This window comes from Dioscorea cayenensis, chromosome 19 (genome assembly GCF_009730915.1).
Source record: "Dioscorea cayenensis subsp. rotundata cultivar TDr96_F1 chromosome 19, TDr96_F1_v2_PseudoChromosome.rev07_lg8_w22 25.fasta, whole genome shotgun sequence".
Taxonomy (NCBI): domain Eukaryota; kingdom Viridiplantae; phylum Streptophyta; class Magnoliopsida; order Dioscoreales; family Dioscoreaceae; genus Dioscorea; species Dioscorea cayenensis.
The window spans coordinates 1,654,098-1,679,559 of NC_052489.1; the positions used below are offsets into that span (position 1 = coordinate 1,654,098).

The 25,462-nt window shown below is 32.0% G+C and overlaps 4 protein-coding genes across 5 annotated transcripts; 1 reads left to right on the top strand and 3 right to left on the bottom strand.

Annotated features, from left to right (window-relative positions):
- The first annotated feature begins 1,624 nt into the window (after positions 1 to 1,624).
- On the top strand, positions 1,625 to 3,395 carry LOC120283718 (myb-related protein 2-like). Of its 2 annotated transcripts, XM_039290439.1 has the most exons (6): positions 1,625 to 1,909; positions 2,225 to 2,374; positions 2,470 to 2,592; positions 2,669 to 2,714; positions 2,801 to 2,855; positions 2,929 to 3,395. In XM_039290439.1, exons 1-6 carry the CDS (start codon positions 1,756 to 1,758, stop codon positions 3,292 to 3,294), a joined length of 894 nt encoding a protein of 297 aa, XP_039146373.1. In that variant the 5' UTR covers positions 1,625 to 1,755; the 3' UTR covers positions 3,295 to 3,395. The 2 variants fall into 2 exon arrangements, with proteins under 2 accessions (XP_039146373.1, XP_039146374.1); XM_039290440.1 differs by lacking the exon at positions 1,625 to 1,909 and having other exon boundaries at positions 1,940 to 2,374.
- Positions 3,396 to 6,482: 3,087 nt separating this feature from the next.
- LOC120249483 (E3 ubiquitin-protein ligase MPSR1-like) lies at positions 6,483 to 7,291 on the bottom strand. Its single transcript, XM_039258008.1, has one exon. It carries the CDS (start codon positions 7,057 to 7,059, stop codon positions 6,547 to 6,549), a length of 513 nt encoding a protein of 170 aa, XP_039113942.1. The 5' UTR covers positions 7,060 to 7,291; the 3' UTR covers positions 6,483 to 6,546.
- A 218-nt stretch (positions 7,292 to 7,509) lies between these two features.
- Positions 7,510 to 12,131, bottom strand: LOC120249482 (probable glucomannan 4-beta-mannosyltransferase 11). The gene is made up of 9 exons (XM_039258007.1): positions 11,605 to 12,131; positions 11,413 to 11,511; positions 9,468 to 9,720; positions 8,902 to 9,012; positions 8,687 to 8,823; positions 8,440 to 8,553; positions 8,169 to 8,368; positions 7,884 to 8,078; positions 7,510 to 7,793 (listed from the first exon to the last, which is right to left on the bottom strand). Exons 1-9 carry the CDS (start codon positions 12,076 to 12,078, stop codon positions 7,631 to 7,633), a joined length of 1,746 nt encoding a protein of 581 aa, XP_039113941.1. The 5' UTR covers positions 12,079 to 12,131; the 3' UTR covers positions 7,510 to 7,630.
- A 2,150-nt stretch (positions 12,132 to 14,281) lies between these two features.
- Positions 14,282 to 17,336, bottom strand: LOC120249950 (probable glucomannan 4-beta-mannosyltransferase 11). Its single transcript, XM_039258663.1, has 10 exons — positions 17,185 to 17,336; positions 16,730 to 17,073; positions 16,525 to 16,623; positions 16,002 to 16,254; positions 15,796 to 15,906; positions 15,578 to 15,714; positions 15,367 to 15,480; positions 15,062 to 15,261; positions 14,774 to 14,965; positions 14,282 to 14,686 (listed from the first exon to the last, which is right to left on the bottom strand). Exons 1-10 carry the CDS (start codon positions 17,198 to 17,200, stop codon positions 14,521 to 14,523), a joined length of 1,632 nt encoding a protein of 543 aa, XP_039114597.1. The 5' UTR covers positions 17,201 to 17,336; the 3' UTR covers positions 14,282 to 14,520.
- Positions 17,337 to 25,462: the final 8,126 nt, after the last annotated feature.

Sequence of the window (25,462 nt, forward strand, 5' to 3'; positions counted from 1 at the left end):
AAATCTAACTGTTCTTGATCATTATGACAGGTAGAAACCGCGGTCTACGAGTGTTGTACAGATGATCGATGAGCAAGTAAAAAGGTATACAGAGTGTTTATATAATCAATCAACCATCTGGATGATGATCCAACGAGCTTAGATTTAAAAACATCCCTAGATTGAAATCTAGGGACGTCCCTAGATGATGTTTTCCCTATATATATATATATATATATATATCTTGCATCCAAGAGTAATTTAGATTTTTAAATGCAAAGTATCAGCATCCCTCTACAGGAAAGATTCCTTCTTTCATTTTCCTTCCTTTCTGCAAAAAAATACTGTTCATGAGGCAGCACAAAAACATCACAAAGTACTTGCTTTAGTATACACAATGTTCTTATTTTCAAGGGAGCAAGATAATTTATTATTATGTTCTGTTCAAATAGCAACATGCATCAGTAAAAGTTTGTTATAGTGCTGCATGTTAGGTATGTGTCCATTTGCACTTCTTTTTTATTTTCTTAAAAGAAAAAAAATCCCAAAAATTCAAGGATAATACACCAATACAGTAAAAAAATAAACTTAAATTATAGTTAAAAAAATTGATGAAATTATCAATAATCTTTTTGATTTATTGATATTTGTTTATTTTCATAAAATATTTATATTTTTATAAAAAAAAACTTGAATCTCAGCTCACATAGATTAAAAATTTAAATGAATTAAGATATTAATTTCTCATTTGTGTTTGTTTTTGATGTGCCTTGTTTATTTTATTTTAAAAAATAAAATTTTAAACATGTAAGTATTTACTAAAGTAATTCATAGTTTTTAATTAGTTAATTTTAAAAATATTGATTTGAAAATACAAATTTTAGTTTTTTTTTATCTATAAAACAGATAAATCACTGTTTATATTATTCACAGTGTGTGAGAAAAGATTTAATCTTAGGTATGGGACTCCCACATCTTACAGTCAGAGTTATACAAACTTATGTTTCTCACAATATTGACTTGAGCTTTTGGGTTGAATCTCGCCGACATAGTATATTTGTTGGTATCTTAAGGTGTTAACTAGTTGATGAAAACATATAAAAAAACAAAACATTGGAAATTATATGACAGTAATGCTTCATTTCAAGTATCAAAACAAAGAAAAGAAGACAACCATGCTCTGCTACATCTCCAAGGAATCTAAGAACAGGTTTTCAAAGAATGAATGAATGGATGGATGAATGAATGATAAGGTTACTAATTTAAGTTGATTAATTAGCATCTATCAAGATAGCAATGATACACAAGGAAGATTTTGGAGAGTGGGACATATCTGTTTGTTCTTTTCTTGATTCCTTTGCATGCTTTCAGACAATTGAAAATCAACTTTGATGAGCAATTGACAAATTATTGAAGATAATTTTACCTACTGGGGTCTTTCAGCATCATCCTGGAATCTACTTTTACTTATTTCCGAATATATTAAAGCAACAAGCATTCACAAGTACATTATCTACTTCTCTGCTCTAGTCTTCACCTTTAATTAAAATCTCAATTAAGAGTATTAATTATACTGGTTTTATGTGTGATAATGGAGTGTTTATAAGTAGTTAAATACATGGACTAAGATCTTGATTAGATTCTTTTGGTTCTGAAATCACAGGAAAAAGCCAAAAGCAAGCTGCCACCTTCATTAAACAATCTCTGTTTCTTCTGATTTCTGGAATTTCATTGCTTTCAGAGAAGGAACAGGGGGGATTCAAACATTTCAAAGTTATGTATGTGTTTTTGTGTTTGTGTTTGTGTTTGTTTTTTGTGGTGGGGCTCTCTTTCTTTCTTTCTTTCTTTCTTTCTTTCTCACATACACACATACATAGACTAAGAATCAAAGCAAAGAAAGAGAGACGTGGGAAACCAGCAAGGAAACAATGTATATGCTTTTATCTTCTTCTTTTTTTTCTTTTCTTTTCTTTTTTTCTTCTCTCCTTTTGAGAACCAAATTTGATCTGTTTTGCTTTTCTCTGTTTACTGCCTCAAAGATTCTCTTCCTTTCAAGTCAAAGAAGTGAATGAGAAAAAAGAAAAACAAAAAAACATAAAATAAAATAAATAAAGGAAAGAAAGAAAAGAGAAGAATAATAGAAGATGGATGATGAGAGGAAAAAGATGAAGCCAAGCTCATGCATATATTCTTCCAGTCTCTTCATTCTCTTCAATTTTTATATCTCATGTCTTCAATCTTGAAGACATTTATTTTCAGGAAATGCAGAGCCAAGTGAGTAGTACAACTACTAATAGTAATCTCTTATCTGTTGATGCAAAGCCAAGGCTCAAATGGACTAGAGAACTCCATGAACGTTTTGTTCATGCTGTTTCTCAACTTGGAGGAGTTGAGAGTGAGTTTTCATACCTTGTTTATTACTGTTTTTTTTTCTTTCTCCTTTATATATATACATATATATTGATTATTTTGGATTTGATTGATCAATAGAAGCTACACCAAAATCAGTAATGAGAATGATGGGAGTTCCTGGACTCACTCTGTATCATTTGAAGAGTCACTTGCAGAAATACAGACTTTCAAAGATTAGAGATCATGACAGCAAAAAACAAGGTAGATTTCTGAAATCTAATCCAACATTAATCCTGTTTTTCTTATTTCCTAATCTTTTGCTTCTCTGTTTTATCAGAGATTTGTGAGCTTGATGATGCATGCAAACAACAGTCCATGAATGAGTAAGAAAATTAACAGAAAAAAAAATGAGAATAATATTCATTCTTGGTAGAATGAATTGATCCTGAATTTTTAATTCTTGTTCCAGGACTGTGTTAAGAATCCAAATGGAAGTGCAGAGGAAATTGCAGGAACAAATAGAGGTAAAGAAAAAGAACATGATAGATTTTGTAGCAGTAGTGATTTGTGAATTGAGTTTTATAATTGAATGAACAGGTACAGAAGCACTTGCAAATAAGAATTGAAGCACAAGGGAAGTATCTGCAGGCAGTGTTGAGAAAAGCACAAGAAACACTGGCAAGTTATGCATCAAATTCAATGGGAGTTGAAGAAGCAAAAGCAGAGATAACAGAGCTGGTTTGTGCAGTGGATAGTGAGTGTTTGAGCTCTGGTTTCATGGTGACAAAGAGAGAGACAAGACAACAGCATGGTGATTGCTCCATTGATAGTTGCTTGACAACCTGTGAGAAGACAGAAGGGAATAATGAAGAGTTTGGTGAGACTAATCCAGATTGCAGGAAAGTATGTGATCAAGAGGAACAGAGATTTCAAGAGAAACAAGAGTTTGATCTTAATAGTTAGCTTGGGTTTCTTTTTTCCCTTCTTTCTTTTTTAATCTTTTTAAATGTAATTTGTGTGTATGGGATATGAATAGAATGGGGAATCTGACAAAGGTTTGCAGATGTGGTGTTTGAATTGGATGTATGACATGGAGAATGAAATGAGTTGATTGTTTTTGTCTTTTAAAAAAGGAATCTACCATTTTCATTGAAATAAAAGAGATTTAATTTTATAAAGTTTAATAAATTGGAAAGAAACAAATATAAAAATAAGTAATCAAAGAAAAACTTCCAAACTATACTGTAGAAAAGAAAGTGAAGTATCAACCTTTACTTTTTTTTTTTTAACAAAAACGTGAATAAACTATAGTTTTATTATATAGAAAAGAAATGACTATGTGACAATGCTAAAAGAATTAGACCAATAAACTAATAATATAGGATAAAGTCTAGACATTTGCTAGGTATGAATATGAATATTCTGGCTTTTGGTCCAATGGTATAATGAATTCACTCTGTAAAATTTGGTTTATATGACTTTAATTGTTCAGATCCGAAACGCATTGAATATTATTGTGACAAAAGTCCTTGATTATGAATGTGAACTTACAACATAATTCTTGTGTCAACCAATGAAAGTGTGTTAACAGACTATCATTGTTCTCATGTTTATGCTCCTAATTATATATGCAATAGGTACAATTATAAAAAAAATAATAATTATATAGTTGCACAACCAAAGGTCATTAAAATAAAGAAACTTCCTGCTAAAAACAAGTAGTTTGGCTAATTTACTATGGGAAGTTTAATCTGTTGGTGAGTTAGGACAGGACATTTAAAAGATAGTTTTCTACTTGTTTGTGCATGGTTGGGTCTTTTTGATGGTGTGAGAGTAGAGCATCAAACCACCAACTCAAAGTAAGGGGGGTTGAGTTGAGTCTGAGTCACGCCCACTCAAACCTTCACATAAAATTCATTGCAACAACAGCATTATAAGTGCAATTCAAGCAAGATTTTATGGGTTTTTTTTTCTTGTGTTTTAGTTTAATCTTACTGTTTGCTTTTGACCAAACTTGGTGTTTTTATCTATATAATATTGTTGAACTGTTAGTTTAGTTAGTTTAATAAATTCTATGATTGTATTTTAAAATTTTTTAATCATATATTGGCATTCCATTTTCATTTTTATTAAAAAAAAATAAAAGAGACGGATTACTCTCTAGAAACCATTGACATAGTAGATCATTTTTGTAAAGTAGCACGATCATATTGACGATCAGGTTAATATGTGAGTATGATTTTTATTAATACATGAACATGACTTGTCATATTCTCATTTTTATTATACATAAAAATTACATTAATTACTGTGCCTAAATGTACATTAATCTTTAAGAAAAAATTTGGTAAATATTTTGGCAATAAAAATGAAATATCATCTTTAATGTCTCTTTAGGAAAAAAAAAAAAGGAAATTACTGTGACCCTCTCTAAAATTATGAAAATTATTATTTATTATTATATATGTCCAATTTAATGTTTAATGCAAGGAAAAAATATATATAAAAAAAATAGTAGTGGTAAATCATTCGCAATTTTATTTTTGTGACAAAATGAACAAGCATGCACACTCACCCAATGAATACAAATTCGTTCAGACAGTGGGACATGTTTTGATTTAAAAAATTTATCAAAAATATATTTTGTTAAAATAAAATAAAAATTATTTGATAGGAGAGAGCTCATGCATATTCATTAAATAAATAACCTACAAGAATTTTTGGAGACAGAATTTTTTTCCTTGGCAATGCAGTTCATTTCTTGAAAATTTACCAATCACTCCTTGTTTGCCACAACAGAGATTTAAAAAAAAATAAAATAAAAAAAAATAAAAAAATAAATGATAAACCACATTCATTAATAAAAGATAGAACATGAAAATAACATAACATGAGCTAAGGCTCTACAAAAGCATCTATCAGAAGTGGGATGAGAATGACAATTAAAAAAAAAAACAGAGAGAAAAGAGTGGAACCTAAAGGAAGGGGAGTTCCTTTAGGGGTACAATGGCATCAAAATAAAGACTAGCCCTCGCCTAGTGAAGGAGGTCGCGATGCCGGGGCACCGTATCTCTGGTGGCTAGAAAATTCAGACTCCTCTTGATCTTTGACATTGATTCCTCAAGTTTCGTCTTTTTTGAATTTAGAGCTGCATTGAACCATAACAGTAACATACGATCAATTTTCAAAATAATGGAACCAATCGAAAGATAATTAGAAGTGAAAATGCGTACATTTCTTTCAAGGCAAATGTTCCAATTGATAGCCCTCACAAGCATATCCCAAAACGGGATTAAGGATTTCACCACCTTTCTCCTCCAATCCCCCACAGGTCTTTGAGATGCGTAGGATTATGACAGACCCCAAAAAGGTGTCCAAAGTAGTTCCAAATATGCGAGACAAAAGGGCAAAGGATGAGATGATCAGCGGTCTCAATTGCCTCATGATACAACACACAAGTAGCAGTCTGAATGTGATTACATTTACGTAGGGCTAAGTTCTCAAGTGTCAAAATCTTGTTGTCCCAAAGCAAGCAAGTTAAAAAGGTTAGAGTAAAAACTTTTCAGGATGACAGGTGTCTAAAGACATCGCAAGCCTCTATCATTCAAGAAGTTGTATAAAGATTTCACCATAAAACTACCATTAGCCGTAAGATTTCAACATTTTTCCACGGTAGCACTGATAAGGTTACTCAAAGCTAGGAAATCATTTATGGAGATCCCAGGCATCCTGTTTACAAAATTCCAGGCCAAATGTCTACCGGGGGCACGACCTTCAACGCAATTTTCCAACAAAAAAAGAGCAGAGACCCCATGGAGAATAAAAACTTTTGTATTTGTTTTATAGATTTGATCTAGTTCTGAACCCCCACTCTTCTTTAGTTATAAAGAAATTTTGGTTCCAAAACTTCCAAGTTTTAAAAGATATTTTTTTTTTAAAATACATCTTTTTTTTTTTTTACATTACTATATTATCACTTGTTCAAAAAATAACAATAATTAAATTGTCTTAAGAATCTAAATAAATATCATTTATCAAAGTCATTTTATAGGAAAGAAAACAAGCCACACATACACCAATCCATGATTCTTCAATCTCCATAATATTAAAAGAAAAATCCAAATTATTTATTTATTTCCACATATATATATATATATATATATAAATTAATAATTATCATTAATTAAAAACTAAATAAATAAATAAATAAAAAAATCACTCTGGATCTCCATCGCCTTCATCACTGTGACTCCGGCCTCGACTCCCAAACCCTAAAAACCAAAGCTCCCTCTCCCAGCTCTTATCGGATCCTCTCCGCTCCTCCACCGGCATCCGATAACGGCAAATCGGGCACGATCCATGGATCCGCAACCACCTCTCTATACACCTTTCATGGTACCTATGCCCACACGGCATCTCCTTCACCGCTTCCACCGCCACCATCATCGCATCCAAGCACACCGAGCACTCCTCCTCCACCTCTTCCCCGCCCTCCACCCTCCTCATCGCCTCGATCGACGCCTTCGACGCCGGCGGCACGCCACCGGAACTAAGGATCTCCGACACCAGCTCCATCCCGCCTTGCAAGATCACCATCCCCTGTGTCAACGGGTTCACCAGCACCACCCGATCTGACGGCGGAGGCCCTACCACGCCGATGATGATCGGAAAGAACCTCGCCCTCGTCCGACCGCCATCTTCAGCGCCGATCTCCGGCTCGGACGCCATTAGCCCTAGAAATTTTTAGACCAGTGGGATGATGATGATGATGATGTGATGAATGAAGGGGAGATGGGTTTAATATCGATTGGAAGAATCTAGTGGTTCTGTGGATAGGATCAAGTTCTGAGTGTGGGTCCCGCCGGATCTCTTCAGCCGTCGGATTCAGGTAAGTTGTTTCTCTGGTTTTCCTATTGCTTTATCTGGTGCCATTCGTAACTGTGGGCGTAGATATTTCTATGCTTTAGGATGCGGACGAATCGATAAGTTACTTTTATTATTTATCTTTTATTTTTTTAATCTACTTTTAATAGTTTACATTATCGTAGTCTTGATTGACACAAGGGAATATATTTTAGTATTTAAACATCTTGAAAATTCAAATAGCATATATATATATGTATGTATGAGAGAGAGATACACACTCAAAGAGAGCCATGAAGGACGAGGAGCGTAATGTGACAAATTAGGGAATGGAGTACACTAATTTTTGTTCAAATCAAATTAAGCTACCTAAAGAATTGTTCATATACTGGAAAGAATAAAAAGGGAGGGTACAAAAGGAATGGTTTCATGGTTGCTAAGAATTGGAAGTGTGTCTACCAACAAAACCAACGCCCATGATGAAAAATGCGAGCGCTTGGAGGTAGATGTATATGAAGTAGTAGTTTACTCCATAGATGACGTCATAGCTTGCGCAAAGCAAGAGGAAGAATCCAAATCTAAGCTCGGAGTAGTTGAGCCTGGAACAAAAAAGATGGAAGATTAGAAGAAAGAGCTTTTAAGTTGTAACTGGACATATATGATGGATGAGTTTTCTTGAGTTTTATTACCTTTCTTTGAACCTGGAAGGTGGTTTTTCTAGTATTTGATTTTCGGGTTTTGCCCTGATAGCACCTCCGAGCTTCTCAGTAACAACCCATTCGTTGGCACTCTTTGCTTCCAAAAGACCAATCATTGTTGCTTTCATGCGATGCATAGACATAACATTCTCGAACAAAATCCATAATGGCATCAGATGAATAAAGCTGCATAAAATGCAACCGATGCATAAGTTAGAAATTTGGTGAGGAAAACAAAAGAGATATTAAGTAGAGACAAAGAAATTTTATCCGAACCTTGTATTTCTGATGGCATTGAGAAGAGTGATTGTCGTAGGGATATGCACAACCATCCATATGGGTATATTGACCTCTGGAATTAGCGCAGATGCTGGAACTACCACACAGTAGAGGAAGAAGGTGACAACATGGGCAACAACCTTCCTCACGATGAAGAAGCTGTAGAGAACATAAAGCTTCTTCCATAGGGATACATCCTGTTTCACAATGGAGACAATAAGTGAAGTGGTACAAATATTCTTAGCTCCGTGAAATAATGAAGTTTCACCTTTGCCCTCATTATATCGAATGCGACTTTCCTAAATAAATTCGCAGCTCCACAAGTCCAACGATGCTGCTGATGACGGTATGCCTTGAAGTTACTAGGTAATTCACTTTTAACCTGCAAACATTGCCTCAGGTTAAATAATATCTCATGACACTTCATTCAACCACATGCTGTAAAATGGTATAAATGTTCTCATATTTCTGTGGATCTTCCACTCTGCAGGAATGTTGATAAGAAATGAACTCACCTTCACGTCACCAACATATAAGAACTTCCACCCTTTGAGAATTGCTCGAACAGCCAAGTCCATGTCTTCTACTGTGGTGCGATCCTCCCAACCGCCAGCTTCATTTAAGGCTGATATTCTCCATACACCAGCAGTCCCTATAATCCATAGATTTGTAAGATGAGTTTCTATTTTAGTATCTCTGTGTGGCATACTAAGCACAATGAATAGCCTACCATTGAAACCGAAGAAGGCAAATGTGCATGAACCTGCTTCCTGCTCCACTTTGAAGTGGTAATCTAGAGACATCCTCTGTATCCTTGTCATCAGGCACTCACCAAAATTAACTGCAAAATCGCCCGGGAAATTCCATATCAGCATCTTCCTGTCAATTGCACAATAGATATATATCAGAACTACTGCTAAAGTTTCCTTCTCATCCCTCTTTTGATTTCTAGGATTTTCCAGGCAAAACAGGGCACTAAGCTTCCTTATGCACATGCTATAAGTTTGATTGCGTTAACAAATAAGGCATGACCATCAAAATTTCTCTCGTAACTAGTGAAACTATGTTACATACAGCAGAGTGAGAAATCCTTACTTTCAAATTATTAATTTTATTCCTGTTTAATATGGCTTTCAATTAAAATATAATAATTGTCTATGGACTTCTTGGGCCTCTAACCATAGATTTAGATTTTCTGCTATAGTATCATTGAATTGCAATAATTTGATGGGTTGGGTTGCATGAGTACTTGTGAATTTGAACAAGGGACAACTGAAAGCTGAATCTGTAGCTTACCAAATTCCCAACGTGCTTGAACAAGAGCAATCTTAGGATTATTGACAAGGAAAGGGACAGTTCTCATTAGAAAGTCAGGCTCAGGCTGGAAATCAGAGTCAAAGATAGCCACAAAGTCACATTGGTGAACGTAGCTATGCTCCATTCCTTCCTTCAAGGCACCTGCCTTGTAACCTTTCCTGTTATTTCTCACTTCATAATGTATGTTCATTCCCTTGCTTGCCCAAGCATTGCATTCAAGCTCCACCATGGCCTTTAGTCAAAGGAAATGCCATGATTAAATAATAATAATAATAATAATAATAATAATAATAATAATAATAATAATAATAATAAAAAAAGCTAACATGAGTAATATTCTAAAATGTAGATATATCCAAAAGCATCCAAATAGGAAGATGCTTCTCATATTGAGTATTTTGGTGAAGTTATACAGCAATTGATGTGAGCACCATACTTGCCACTAAAATGCCTTATGTTATCAATAAATGATACGACTAACCCTTTCAGCGGGTATTATTTGTCATTAGGTGGGAGAGAAATGATGTAAATCTGAATTCATTATCAAGTGAATGTTTTTAATTTTAATGTAGCTGTCAGATTAACAACCATAATTTAACAAGGTCCATTGTCAACTCCCCTACTAGACCTTCATTAGAGGACTATGGAATGCCTAGTTGACCCATTGGCATACTTTAGACTTGAACAAATCCTATAGAACTATATAATAGCCAGTTTTGAATTCAAAGAGCTTGGTTGGTTTTTTAAGGTGAAGGGAAAGAAGACAATTCCAATCATATAGTATTGAAACATGTCCATCATTTTCCATATTTAATTAGCTAGCAGTCCATGTGCAAAGGCTATTCATATGAAAAAATTTTAATGCAATGTTTATCAGGCAAACTCTCTTTCAAACACTTTTGTTGGCCACTTATTCTAGGTCAAGAAAGAACAACACAAAGCAAAAGATAAATTTTCTTGCATCACTCAATATCCACACGCACACACATACAACCCATTACAGGACTATAGAATGCCTACTTGATCCATTGGTAGAATATTTTAGGCTTGAACAAATTCTTTAGAACTATATAATGGCCATATTTGAATGTCAAGGAGGGTGGCTTTTTGTGTGTGTGTGTGTGTGTGTGTGTGTGTGTGTGTGTGTGTGGAGGGGAAGGAAGATCATCCAGGCACCATTGAAACATGGCTACCAACTCCCTCAATTAAATATCTAGCAGCCCATGTACATATGATATTATTTATTAGCGGGAATATTCTAATATTATGTGAATGGACAACACTCTCTTCCAAAAAGTCCCCTTGGCCGCTTATTCCAGATGAGGACAGAACAACACCAAGAAAAGGAGAGAGGTCTATAGACACACATTCTCTATCTAGAGTTTGTTAACTTGCAATTACCATACAAAATTTAGACAATACCAATTACAATTTTATCAATTTGTCAATAGTTTCGGCCGCGCGCGGATTACACAAATTCAATGCTAGCAGTTAATTACACTTTGACCATTTCATTTGCGAATATGCTAATAGTTTCAGAATAGAATATCTCTAACTTTCCAATTTTTTACAGTGGTGACATGTTGCTTGTACCTATCTTGTTATCTCTTTTGCTTGTCAATCAGCTGCATGAACAGGTCGAGTTTTTTATAAAGGGCCAACCTAATCCACATTGGTTCAGCTATCTAGTCAGAACTCAGAACCCATACCAAAAACCCTAATTAACAATGAAATAAAAATACAAAAAAAATGTCCTGCCAAGCCAATCCATGTGGTGGCTTCCAGTACAAAAATCAAATCTCGCACCTTTTCCTCATCTTTCCAACAAAATCACACCTCTTAAATTCAATTCAGTAAAATCTCTACACAGTACACAGTTCAAGCAAGCAAATTGGTAAATGTAATTAATTTGAGCATGAGGTACCTTGACAATTGGATCTGTGGAATCATCCAGCACTTGGATTATGAACCTGTCCGGCGGCCATGCCAATCCACAAGCAGCTCCAATTGACAACTTATACACCTTCAAATCAAACATTACATCAAATCCAAATCAAACCCCTCATTCACTTGGGTTTATTATCATAACAAAAACCCTAATTCCAATTTCTCTTACCTCTTTCTCATTGAACATGGGGATCTGAACAAGCACCATAGGATAGACGGAAGTCCCAATCTCCGGATCCTCCTTCAAAGCCTCCCATTTGTACCTGATCTCCGGCTTCCTCCTCAAAATCTTCACCCCAAGACTCACCAAACTCATGAACACAAACTCCACCAGCAGCATCAACGACATAACCATACACAACACCATCGCCACTCTCATCACCGGCGCCACCACCATCCCTCTCACCAAAACCCACACCTCCACAATCTTCTCCCAAGCCCCATCCATCCCAAACCCTTCATACGATGATACATTAAGCAAACCTACAAAGTTACCTGCGTTGACGCCATCGGAGAACCAGATCGCCGGACCATCAACGAAAACATCCATACTGAGATTAAACTCCATGCCTTTGGATCCCAAAACAATGGAGAAAATCAAGATCAAAAGCAGCACCATGGATTCCAATGCCCTCATCTTCATCTCCTCCTCTTCTCCTTCCTCTCCTCCTCTTCTCCTACCTTTCTTTATACAAATGCTCTCAAGCTCGAGCTCTCCCACGTTTTATCACCAGCTCTCTATTTTTTCGCTTTTTTTTTTAAAAAAATAATAATAATTTTTTAAAAAGTTAATTATTAAGTAATTATGTGCTAATATACGAAATAACCCTTGAACTTCGTGGATACTGCCGTATTGTTATAATTATGAAAAAGTTACATTTTTTTTATTGGAAATAATAATATTCGCTTTTATTGGGGGTTTTAATGAAAGTTTGTCGTGTCAGGGAAAAGGTCGGCAATTATTGATGGCAAGTGGGTCCTACCTATTCTTTTAGAGATCCATCTAGCCTTTGATGTTTCACATCCGTTAAGATGTTCAAGTTTGTGGTTTTAAAAATTAGTGTGTCGCATGTGTTGGATTTGTTCACGAGACGAGATGTCTTCTTGCACGTGTAAATTTGTTTTATTTTTTATTTTATTTTTATTTTTTCACGATGCTAGTAATTTCTCCAAAGAAATAATATAGTATTTAATATATTCACAAAATAGAAGTTAGAAATAATTTATTGTAATTCAGTATATGTTTCCTAGTGTGAATATTAATGTTAATGTTGACAAGATCAACTGACCCCTCATCAATCAGATTTTTCTTTTTTATTTTTAAAAATAATAATTTAAAAATAAAAGAATATATTATTTTAATTTTACTCCCTCTTTGTTTTTCTTACTTGTTTATTTTAATTAAATTACATGAATTAAAAAAATTTTGGTTAAATTTAGTTAGTAATATAAAATTTATAAAATTTATATTAAATTTTCAATAAAATTTTTATTTAAAATATGTTTTTTTAAAATGTGTAGTTAAATAGGAGTATAATTTATTAGAAGTTGTTGGATTATGATAAATATAAAAAGTAAATTTTTAAAAAATGTCTCACAAATTTTAAATAAAAAAATGAAAAAAAAATCTAAAATAAGACAAATAGAAAATATTTGAGGGAGTATTTTATTATTTTAACACTATAAACAAACCACGATCACTAATCGATTTTTCACGTGAAAAATAAAACTATGGTCAAGTCATTGGGTTGGTAGTTATTATTTAAAGTTTTGTTTTATTTGAAATTTTTATATTTTTATCTCTACTTTTGTTTTCTTATAAAAAGTATCTGAAGTTTGCCATTTGTGGTTCGCATGCTTGGCTGCACCTAACACATGTGACAAAAAGTGACACGGCCCCCCAAAAATTTTGCATAAAAATCACATACAAATCATTGGACCACATCAAGCCATGCTATTCCTTCATCAATAATATTGAGAAAAATAAATAAATTATTCACTAATATGAATTCTTTGTGCATGTGTCTGTGTGTGTGTGTTTGTTTTTTCATATTGAATGATTTAAGCCCTTACTTAAATGATGACAATTGTTTGATGGCCACCCTTTGGAAATGAGTGGACGTGATTAAACAATGAACAATCAGGGAATCTCATGTGAGTATGATACTTGATTCCAAAAACCAAAAAATAAATATAAAAATGGTCCCTCTATTTTTGTTTTTTTCATCTTTTTAATTCCTATAATATAAAATCCGTCTTTTTGGTCCTTATATTTGTACATTTTTATCTTGGTTAGTGAAATCTGGCTTTTTATCGCTCATATTCTGGCGTTTTATATATTTTTCACTCTAATTAAATGATTAGAATAATGATAAATTCGTCAATTAGAGGGACTAAAAAGATAAAAATATGAAAATACGAGGACTAAAAAACATATTTTATATTAGGTGAACCAAAAGGGTGGAAAACTCAAAATAGAATGACCATTTTGATATTTTGACCAAAACCAAGGCATGCAAAACATATGCCGTTACTTTCCAAGCTAATAATGCCAGAAATTTTATCAAATAATACTTGCTATTATTACAATGACATACTTTTTCTTTTTCGTCTTTTTTTGATCATTTATAAGATGCATGTTTTATTTAGTAAGTTTTTCAAAGGCCAGCCAGTAATGTAGTGTATAGTCTATCATTGTATCATTTTTCCATAGAACATGAATTGGCATTAATAATCATGCTTTGTAATACATAGAACAACATGAAATCCTTTGTTACATAATTATTATTCATCCACTTTTATTGCTTTTGTTTGTGGATGAAGAACACTAGCTACATCAATCAATCTGAAATTAAACAACATTATTTATTTCATTCATGCATTCATTCATTCTCTTATGTACTCAATAATTCGCATTTCCGAAATGCTTCTTCAAGTATATCTACTGATTTACATGATGATACTTTCACTAAGAATTCCACAGAATGGTTCATCCTCAGATTGAGCATTCTTATGATTCATTCCTCCTCAACCTGTGGACTGGGAAATTGATGATGAATGAATGTCGAAAACAAGATATAATTATCTACTTGCTCGAAGATAGAAAAATGCCGACGTAACCAAAACCCATAATGAAGAATGAGATTGCTAGAGGAAAGATGTAGAGAAAGTAGTGGTCAGTGTTGAAAGCATAATCATAGGATGCACATAAGACTAGCACTATTCCGATCGCGATCTCCATTAGATGGAACCTGATCAAAATAATAAAAAAAAAAAAGATGACGATAATTAATATTGTTTCATCAATAGCAATTAGTCATTGACAGTAATTTATATACCTCTCCCAGAACTTGGTTTGGAATTTTTTAATTTTAGCTGCTGGTTTTCCCTTGAACTTGTCTCCTAATTTCTCAGTAACAACCCATTCATTCACTCTGTCAGCTTCGCTCAGGCCGATAAAAACCGCTTTGCATCGATGCCATGACATGACATTCTCAAACAAGATCCAGAAGATTGTCAAATGAATTGAACTGCAGTAAAATCAGCAGTAATTCTATGTTAAGTTATCCTGCATCAAATTCTCTTTTAATTGTACTCTGTTTTATGTGAGGAAAAACAAGCCAAACCTTGGAGTTCCAACAGAGTTTAGTAGAGTAATAACAGTTGGAATGTAGACCACACCCCATTGTGGAACTGAAATCTCAGGGAAGAATACGGAAACCGGAATCACCACACAATAAAAGAAAAAGGTCACATTATGTGATATGATTCTCCGAGCGAAGAAAAAGTTATATATGAGAAATAATTTCTTCACCCAAGACACTTTCTGCAGAAATGAACAACACAAACACAAACATATCAATGTAATTATGAGTCATTCATTGTTAAACATGATACTAAATTAACAATCATCAATGTCTAGAGTACAAACCTTTGCTCTCAATATCTCTGGAGTTACTTTTCTGAAAAGATTTGCTGGTCCACAAGACCAGCGATGCTGCTGGTATCTGTAAGCCTTGTAAGTACTTGGTAATTCACTTTTCACCTGTCGACAAAGACATATAAATCGATCGTAAAATGCGTCCAACATCACATATAAATCAAATATATTATCTGGGGTCGATTCAACTCTGAAACTTTACCTTTATATCTCCAACATACAAGTATTTCCAACCCAATAGGCTCACTCTAACAGCTAAATCCATGTCTTCCACTGTTGTTCTTTCTTTCCATCCTTCAGACTCATTCATAGCCTTTATTCTCCAAACTCCAGCAGTTCCTGTTTTTTAACATGACTTTATTATATATAAGAAAATTCTTCAATTCTATAACTAGTTCAAAGGTTGAGAAAATAAACTACCATTGAAACCGAAGAAAGCAAAAGTCGATGAACCGGACTGCTGCTCGATCTTGAAGTGGTAATTCAGTGACATCTCTTGAATCCTTGTCATTAAGCATTCGTCGGCATTCACTGCAGAAACTCAGTGTTTACTTACGCTGTGAATTTGAGTTGATATATATTAGTTTAATTAATGTTTTTATGAAACAATAAATTTAAAGCCTCACCAAACTTCCATCGAGTTTGAACAAGAGCGAGCTGGGGATTATGCATTAGAAAAGGCACAGTTCGCATTAGAAAGTCCGACGCAGGCTGAAAATCTGCGTCGAAGACGGTGACATACTCGCACTGTCCTACATAATCAATCAACATTGCTTCTTTCATTGCTCCGGCTTTGTATCCGTTTCGGTTATCTCTTGATATGTAATGCACTGTCATTCCCTTTTTCACCCATCTATCACATTCTTTTTGCACCATTTCCTGCAAATTATGAGCCAGTAATGAACAGCAAATTACTCTATTATTTACATCTACATCAATGACTATCAAACACACTCAAAATTGGATGCAGATCTTGTCTACACAAAAAGCAGAATATTTTCATCAGTTTGTGAAAAATGAGTGATTCAGAGTGGGAAAGAGAAAAAGAGATCTTGTCACCTTGTGTTTGTAGGTCCAATATGTAAAATGATTGCTATGAAACTTAATTTTTTTTTTAATTATTTTTTTCATGTAGAAATAATGTCATACCCTGATGCTTAAATCTGTTGAATCGTCAAGAATTTGAATTATGAGCCTGTCTGCTGGCCACACAAGATTGCACACTGCTCTTATGGAAAGTTTATAAACCTGCAAATTTTAATTAGGAATTAAACCTCAATTGTAATCAATTAGCTGTTCAACAAGAGGTAGCTAGCTAGAGCAATAAGGTTTACTAATTAGTAATGCTAATTACCTCTCTCTCATTGAACATGGGGACTTGAACAAGGACCATAGGATAAGCAGAAGTTCCTAGTTCTTCATCTTCTTTTATTGCCTCCCATTTATAGATCTTCTCCGGTGTACGGCGAAAGACCTTGACGAATAAGGTGACCATTCCCATGGCAAGCTTCTCAGTGACCAACATCACAGACATGATCAAGCATATGATGATAGCTATCTTCAGCACTGGAATGAGTATTGATTCCCTTACATGCTTCCATACTATTCCAGCCTCTTCAGGGATGAATCCGGTGAATGTGGAGAAGGCGAATTTGTAAGCATGAGCTACACTGACAGCAAATGGCCGAGAGGTTTTCACTGCATTGACAAAAAAAAAATGGAAAGAATTCATTCAACTTCACTAATTTGAAGAAACCATGTATGCATATGGAGAGGAACTTGAGAAAGCAATGAGTTTTCAACAATTACAATCTATGGCAAACATCTTTATCTTCTGTTCAGTCAGGATTCTCCTTCTTTGCTTGACTGAAGATGAACTTAGTTCCTAAATGAAGCTCATTCAGAGAAAGAGAGAGAGAGAGAGAGAGAGGAAGGGTCAGTTGATGGGGATATGTAAGTAAGCAATGGTGTTATTTATAACTAATATATGCATGCATGCATTATAATTTAGGTAATGCAAAATGAGTGGGATTTGAGCTACATTGTTAAGTTGTTTTAATGATAATTAGAATGAGATAAAGGACAAGCTTGCAAATGAAATAATTAAATATTTTGTGATCAAATAAGACACAGTAGGGTGCTGTTCTTCATGCATGTTCTTTTACTTATTTTTGAACTGTTAATATATATGTTTCTTGATTCTCAATTTACTATAAGAACTAAGAACCACAACTTGGTTTTCTTTTGTTACCATGGTCCCAGATTTAGTTCATTCGTATTCATATAATATCACAAGAAAAGACAAAATAAAGCCTGTATTATTGCTTCTGGGAGAAAGCAATATATGGAAATTTTAAGCAACATGCATGTTGAAAAGGCCTAGCAAATCAAAGGGTAACCATACATTTATTTCTTATTTATTATTTATTTATTTATTTATTTATTTATTTTGATAAAAGTAATAAACACATGTTAGTATTTCTATTACCTATGAATTATTTACCTTGAACACGCTCACCTTTACTTCATGGGAATATATATATATATATATATATGAAGGTGTAATATCACCTGTGAGTTAAATTTTTTCAAACACGTCAGATGAGAAATCCATATTAATATCTATAATCACTTTTAACCAAATGATGTACTGGCGTAACCATACATTCTTTTTAATTTAGAAGTAAAAAAAAAAATCATGCATTGAATGGTAGAAGGATACAAAATAAAAAACCTGAAAAATAAAAAATCACCCCTTTTGTTTTTGTAATTATGTGTGTAAAACATTAAATGAAGCACATGCATGCTATTGTGGGTCTCACCTCCACTTCTTCTCCCTGATTTTGGTTGCATAGGATCTCTTTCAGAAAAGGAAGATGTAGAGGTGACCCACATAAGTGGAGCATAATTTGGTGTAGAGCGAGCCATGGGACCATCATGCTTTCTAATTCTTCTGTCTTTTATAACACAATTATTTTGACGTCTTTGTTATCAACTCATGTCATGACTAATATATCTTTTAGCCATAAATCACATGCTCATCACCTTCCTCTCCTCCACTCTCTTCTCTGTCTAACAATGATAAGCATATCATTTTTCAATCACATTATACATAAATATATATATATATATATATGTATCCTCCAGGTTCTTCCAGTAAGGTCTGTTGCAGTTTCTCTACTGCTTCTATGCTGCCTCTAAAATCATTAAACTTCATTACATGATCTTAATTAAGATATTTATACATACATACATACATATATACATATGTGTATATATATGGTTGTATTTTGATTTAGTAATTAAGAAATGAGGACAATTTTGCCACCATTTTGGTCATGTGGTTCACATCAAGTACTCTGAGAGAGAATCATGAGTTGTTAAAACTGAATGGAAGACAGTGAAAAAACTGAGGCCATATATACAGTTGTGAGGTTGGTATGGTGCTGCATGATTGGATGAAAATGGAAAGGCTAGTAGGCTCTCAATGCATGTGATCAATATGTGTGTAATAGGATTGTCCTCCCAGCAGGAGCATGACTTGCACAGGAGCATGACTTGCAAATTATCATGGTCCTCCATGCTCCACGAGAACTCTTACTACTTGAACATGAAGACAAAAATATCAATGTGTGTCTTGGAATTGGAGTTTAGGATTAAATTAATGTTAGTTAATTATGAGAATGCTAATAAGTAATAACATGCATGCTTGCTTGCAAACATTGGAAGGAGAATCTTGTTAGGCTGTTCTTAATAATGGAATGAACCTTTTTCTTTTTCTTTTTTTAGATGACAAAATCAAGCTCATAAAAATGCAATATATAGAGCAATTATTAATTATGAAGCAACGGCTGTTCAATTTCAATATTTTGTGGTGTGGGGTATAGACTTGTGAGATCCTAAGTTCCCTTGGCTTTTTTATTTTTATTTTTTCCTTTTTGGGTGTATCCTTGGCAATGATGTTTTTTTTGTTTGGAGCTTGAGTGTTTAATTACAAATTGTCTTGTTTTAGTTGTTTTTTTGATGAATAAACAAAAAATATTAATCCCGAGATCGAGAATATATATAACGAAATTAAGATATAATTTTTTATTTAGATAATTATAAGAAAAATAATAGCATAGAAAGAATCTCCTCAGTTATTTATTTATTATTATTATTATTATTATTATTATTATTATTATTTTGAGTTGAGTCTAGAGGGGAAGCAAAGTAACCAACCATCTTATGAAAGGATTTTTATTTTTTTTACAAAAACAATAAGTGCAGTACTGTCAAGGGTATATGCACGGAAATTAATCATCTGGTCCATGTGGCCTCACCCAACAACATAGGGTTTAGAGTTTAAATCTACACCCATAACTTGGGACTCATTATCAGTATTGCATCCATCCAGTGGGGTTTAAACTCGGGACTTGAACTACACCAATGCCTTTTGCAATAGGACTAATGCCACTGGGTTATAAAATCTTTGACCAAAAAATTGGTGTCACCAATAGTTGTATTCTTTCTTTTTTTTTATTTTTTTAATATAATTTACAAAAGATAGATAAATCATAACTTAATTGAATAAAAATAAGTAGATAGAGTTAGACAGAGCTAGGGAACCAGGCATAGCCCAGCGAGGGATTTATCCTCAAGAGATCTTCAAGGCACAGTAACTAGTGCACTTCCATACCTAGCGATCTTTTTGAATAACAACGCTTGTTATTTTAGTTTTTTTTAAAAAAAAAGACAAAATAATATAGAGATAAATGCAATGCGGAATAAAGACAACTATTACGCTACCAAAAAAACAAGAGGCATTGGATCTACTAATGGTAAATGCAGGTATTATAGAAATTAGTAGACGAACTATAGGGTTTAGTGGCACCTAAAAAATAATTGTAGTGAAAGATCATTTGTCCACAATCATATGCAAGTTAAAGGGCGGAGCGCTTTAGCCGGGGTTGATATTGCTGAAGTTTTCTCCAAAATCAGAGGCAAGAAAATTGAGAAAAGTTGAAAAAGTGTATGATTATCAAAGCGTCCTCCTACAGGGGCTCTGAGAGTTTGATCATTAGATACAACACTTGATAGTTTGCTAAGGAGTTCTTGATCAGGAATCTCTTGTTGATCAGGAATCTCTTGAATGCCTGGCTAGATCAATAACAATATTTCAAGACAATGTTTTCATAGATTAACGTCTATAAATAGCTGTTCGAACTTACTAAGAGGTCTCTACTGTTTTATTAGCAAAAGCGACCCACTCAACTTTGGGAGAGCATATTGTATTAAAATAGTTATTTTTTATGTTCCTAAAAGTGTTTATAAAATCTATCCTGCATGATAAACAGTATATATCTAATTGGATATTAGACCAAAACGGAATTGTAAGAGGATTAAGAAAATTACTTAATTTTTGTGGAACGTCTGTGATACCCTTCTTTTTGGTTAAGAGTGGGAGTTCGGTGAGAAATCTTTTGTTTTTAGTCCACAACTTTCACAGTAAAATTTTTTCAACCATCATTTATATTTTTAACTCTAAAAATAAAAATATTTTAAAAATATTATTCTCAATTCATAATTTATTTATTCATACTATTAACAAATTTCAATCATCTTTAAATCTTTTTTACTTTTAACTATTGAATGTAGATATTATACTATTTACAATATAGTTTTATTTTTTACATTTATTATAAATATTTAATAAATATAAAATAAAATCTCATTGATAAAAAAATATAAATATAAATATTACATTAATTATTTAATAAAAACATATAACATATAAATAAACACTCATTAGTAAAAATAACACATTAATAAAAACTAAAGTAGCACACAAGTTTTTACTTATCTTTATTATTTGTATAGTGTAACCATAAGTGCTCAATCAAAAGCATTAGGAAGTGCAATATGAGCTTTTTTGTCTTTTATTGAAAAAACATAAACTTAAATTATAAATTGTTAATTTAATTAAATTATAAATTATAAATTTAAATTTTATAAAAACAAAAAAAAATAGAAAAACAAAATAACAGAAAAAAAAAAGTAAGAATCAGGAATCAGGCAATATATATATAGGTTTTTTTTAAATGAAAATAAATTATAAGATACTTATAAGATAAGTATAAGTAGTAGGAATGAACGAAATCTTTCAATACAAGAATTCCTTTTTCTTAACAAAACAGCAATTTGATGCTTGAGAGTTTTGAGTCAATTGAGGGGTATGCCTATTTATTTCTGGTTCCAGGACAAAGGCATAGATGAATTAGGAATATTTATAGGGTTTTTTTTTTCGTGGACGATCTGTAAATAGTGATCATTAATCTAAGTTAATTCTGCTGGCATGTAGGTCATCATCACAGTGGGTAATTCTGCTAAGTATTTGTTGTCCTTACCAAACGTGAGAATCTTTATGTGATGGCTTATGCGTGGGTCCACTTATTTTCATATTTTGTATTTTTTTCAATATTTTGAGGTGTGGGGTATTATATATATTATAGACTGTAAGATCCTAAGTTCGCTTGAGTTTTTATTTTTTTTCTTATTTGAGTGTGTCCTTGCACTTCAATGATGTTTTTCACTTTTTCTTGTTTGAAGCTTGTGTGTGTACTAATTGTCTTACTTAACTCGTTTTTGTGATGAGTCAAAAATATCAGTCAATCGCCACATGGGGAATATATATATAAAAAAGGACATTAATATAAAATTTTTAATTTATGAAATGATAAGATCGATCAATAATGGCATGGAAACTACAGATAATCCAATAATAACTTATAATCTTATTGTCGCAATACTATTTATTAGTATTGTTCACACATTATTAGTTCAATAATGGTCTAACATTATAGAGCACTATTTATTACTATGTATTAGGTCCCAACAAATATGATTTTTATGGAATGAGTCATATTTTTCACCTCTCAAGTTGCATGGTATAAAATATTTATCAGTATATAATTATGGTCTTTGATACATCATTTTAGATACAAATACAATCCTTCATTATTTCGTGTATTTATCAGTTTTCATAAAATAAATCACTAGCATATCATTAACTTATTATAACTTTGATGAACCTTTATACTTATATATATATTTTTTATAGCGCTTGTAGTCTTTGTAAAAAATAAAACATTTGCTCCTTATTTACTCTTAAAAAATATGGACAAAGGATTCAAACTAACCTTTTGGTTAGGAAGGGAATTATAATAACCAACAACTTTCTCAAGAAGTAGTTCTTCTTATTAGTTTCTAATAGTTAGTATTCTTTTGTTTTTTACTTATAACATAATTTAAATAAATAAATAAATAAAACTATGACTTAAAGAAGTAGAATTAACAAATTAGTTAAAAAATAACATTAATGTAAAACAAGACAACTGTTAGGTTTCCCAAAAAGAAAAGGTTCGATCGAGGGCGCAAATTTTGGCCCAGATAGTAGCTCACGATGATTGTAATTGAGAGAGTCTCGAGTTCGAGCATCTCGTATTCTGATTCATATTTAGGGGTCACTGTGGGAGTTACGTGAGAGTACACTCGCTCTACCCTCCAGGGGTTGCATGGCGGAGGGATTATTTCCAGAAGTCATTCAATGCGCATGGCCGAATGCTGCACTCCGTCTTCGTTTGTCGCTTTTGATTTGTCGACATCGACTTTTGTCAAAAAGTTTGATCCACCAACACCAATGATGAATATAAACATTAAAGAAACTAGTAAATTAATAAATGACGATAGTAACATTTAAGAAATAATCGTTATGAAAGATCATCAATTTTAAATAGCACATAAACTAATGTGAATACACTGCCTAAACCAATAACATTCCAACACGATGACAAATTTTTGGGACGATCACTTGGTCATGTGGCAGGAGTGGCATCAAACTAAAGGCAGAGTTCAATTATGAATATTAACCCTTAAACTTTTGCATGGAAGCTCTTTGGCAGTGATTAAATTCTAAGTTAATTAGTAAGCTTTTTCCTTATTGGCTTCAATTTCAATGTCACCATCAACATTTGGTAATAGTTCTGCCCCCACGAATTTGTAGTCTTTATCAATGTTAAATTCTTATGTGATGGCTTGTGAATGGTTCTAGTTATTTATTTATTTTATATATTTTCAATGGCAGATATCAAGTTATTCAAAAAAATATACAATAGACAACTATTTTTTTTTTATTATTTGTCTTTATTATCATCAATTGAGAAAAGGCTATATTTTCCCTTGTCCTTGTTCAACATTCATTAATTCATGTTAAATGATTTTGTTTTCCGAAGAGGACAATAATGAAATCTATTGTCTAAAATTCTTTAGGTGATAAGTAAGAATTTTTTTTTATAAAAATAAATAAATCATTATTTTATTAAAAAAATAGAAAAGACAGTACAACAACTTGATATTTCTTTAGACATAATAATAATAATAATAATATGTAATGATTTATAATTAATCATTATATAAACATATTTATAAAATACAAATAAGTATGTAAAATTACTAGATTTCATTTTATTTTATATAAGCTAAGATTTAAATATATTTTTATATAAAATATCTCATGCTAATAGTCTAAAGATTGTTCGCATTTTATATGCAAATGTGTTTGCATGAGTAATAACAATAGTAACAATAGTTCTGTTCAGCTAACCATTGGATATCACTCTTGGACTAAAGATATAATAAAAAAAAGACAAAGACATGTGTTCACATACGCCAAAGTTGTCAGTTGTCAATTGTCAAGTGGGAAGAATTTTATGCGGTCGACATCTTTATTTTAAAATGACATTTGAAATTTTATTTTATTTTTTAAAATATTTTTTTTTACAATTTTAAAAACAATATATATATATATGGGAGTTTTGCAAGTGTACTCCTGAAAAATTTTAAAACTATAAATTAACCTCTGAATAAAAGATAGCCAACACATGCCTCTGAATAATACATATAATTATGTATATACCCATGGGGTTCAAATTAGTTGAAAAATTATCCGTTAACAAACAACAAATATATAAAACAACCATTATACAATTTGCATATATACTTTTGAAAAAAAATTATTATAAAATGACCATTTACAAAGGTTGTTTTGGACTTTTTGTATATCTTAATTCAAGTTATAACCATAGTTAATAAAGTTCGATTAACTTATGTTAACGGAATCTAATAGTAGGTGTATATCTATAATTACCTATATTTTTTAAGGGTATATATATAATTATATTTCTTCTGAGGGTAAATATGCAATTATAGAACCCAATGGGATTTATATATATATATATATATCAACATTTGTGTTGATAACATTTTTCATATTCTCATTGTTCTTGATAAATTTTTTGTTTTTTTTGACTTTATGTTAAGGAAATGTGTTTGTTCCTATTTGAGAAATGAGTTTTTAAAAATGATAAAAAAAATATTGCTTTTGTTTTAAAATTATACATGATTAAAAAATATTGTTTCATGTGTGCAAATGCATATATATATATATATATATATATATTATATATATATATGGTATATATTAAAAAAAACCAAAACATAATAATAATTATATTTATATTAATTATAAAATAAACTTTGATATTTACCTCAGTTTATAAACATCAAAATTAAAATACATCTTTTGGTTTTTAAACAATTATATAAAATGATAACAATATTTCCGGCATAGATTGCTAGTCTATAATGTAAATTAGATATATATTTTTTTTAATATAAATATATTGAAAACCACTAAACCAGATTCGATTTTTACGCATAAATCCTTTATGAATTGATTATCATATCACAGTTTTATTTTCAATTTTTTTAAATACAGTATTTATTATTATAAAAAATTTTAGAATCTCTCATCCATATAAATCCATGTAGGAATTCATAGATAATTAATAATATTTTATTACATGTCTTTAAATTCAACTTGAAAATTATGTTGCCCTAATGTACTTAAATAATTATTATTCATGGGGTAATATGTAAGCATTTTAATTAAAAAAAAGGTTTAGCTAAATAAAAATAATTAATAAAGGCTATATATATAGATTTTAAAAAAAAATAAAAACAAAAACAAGGTCTAAATAGAAACTTTTGT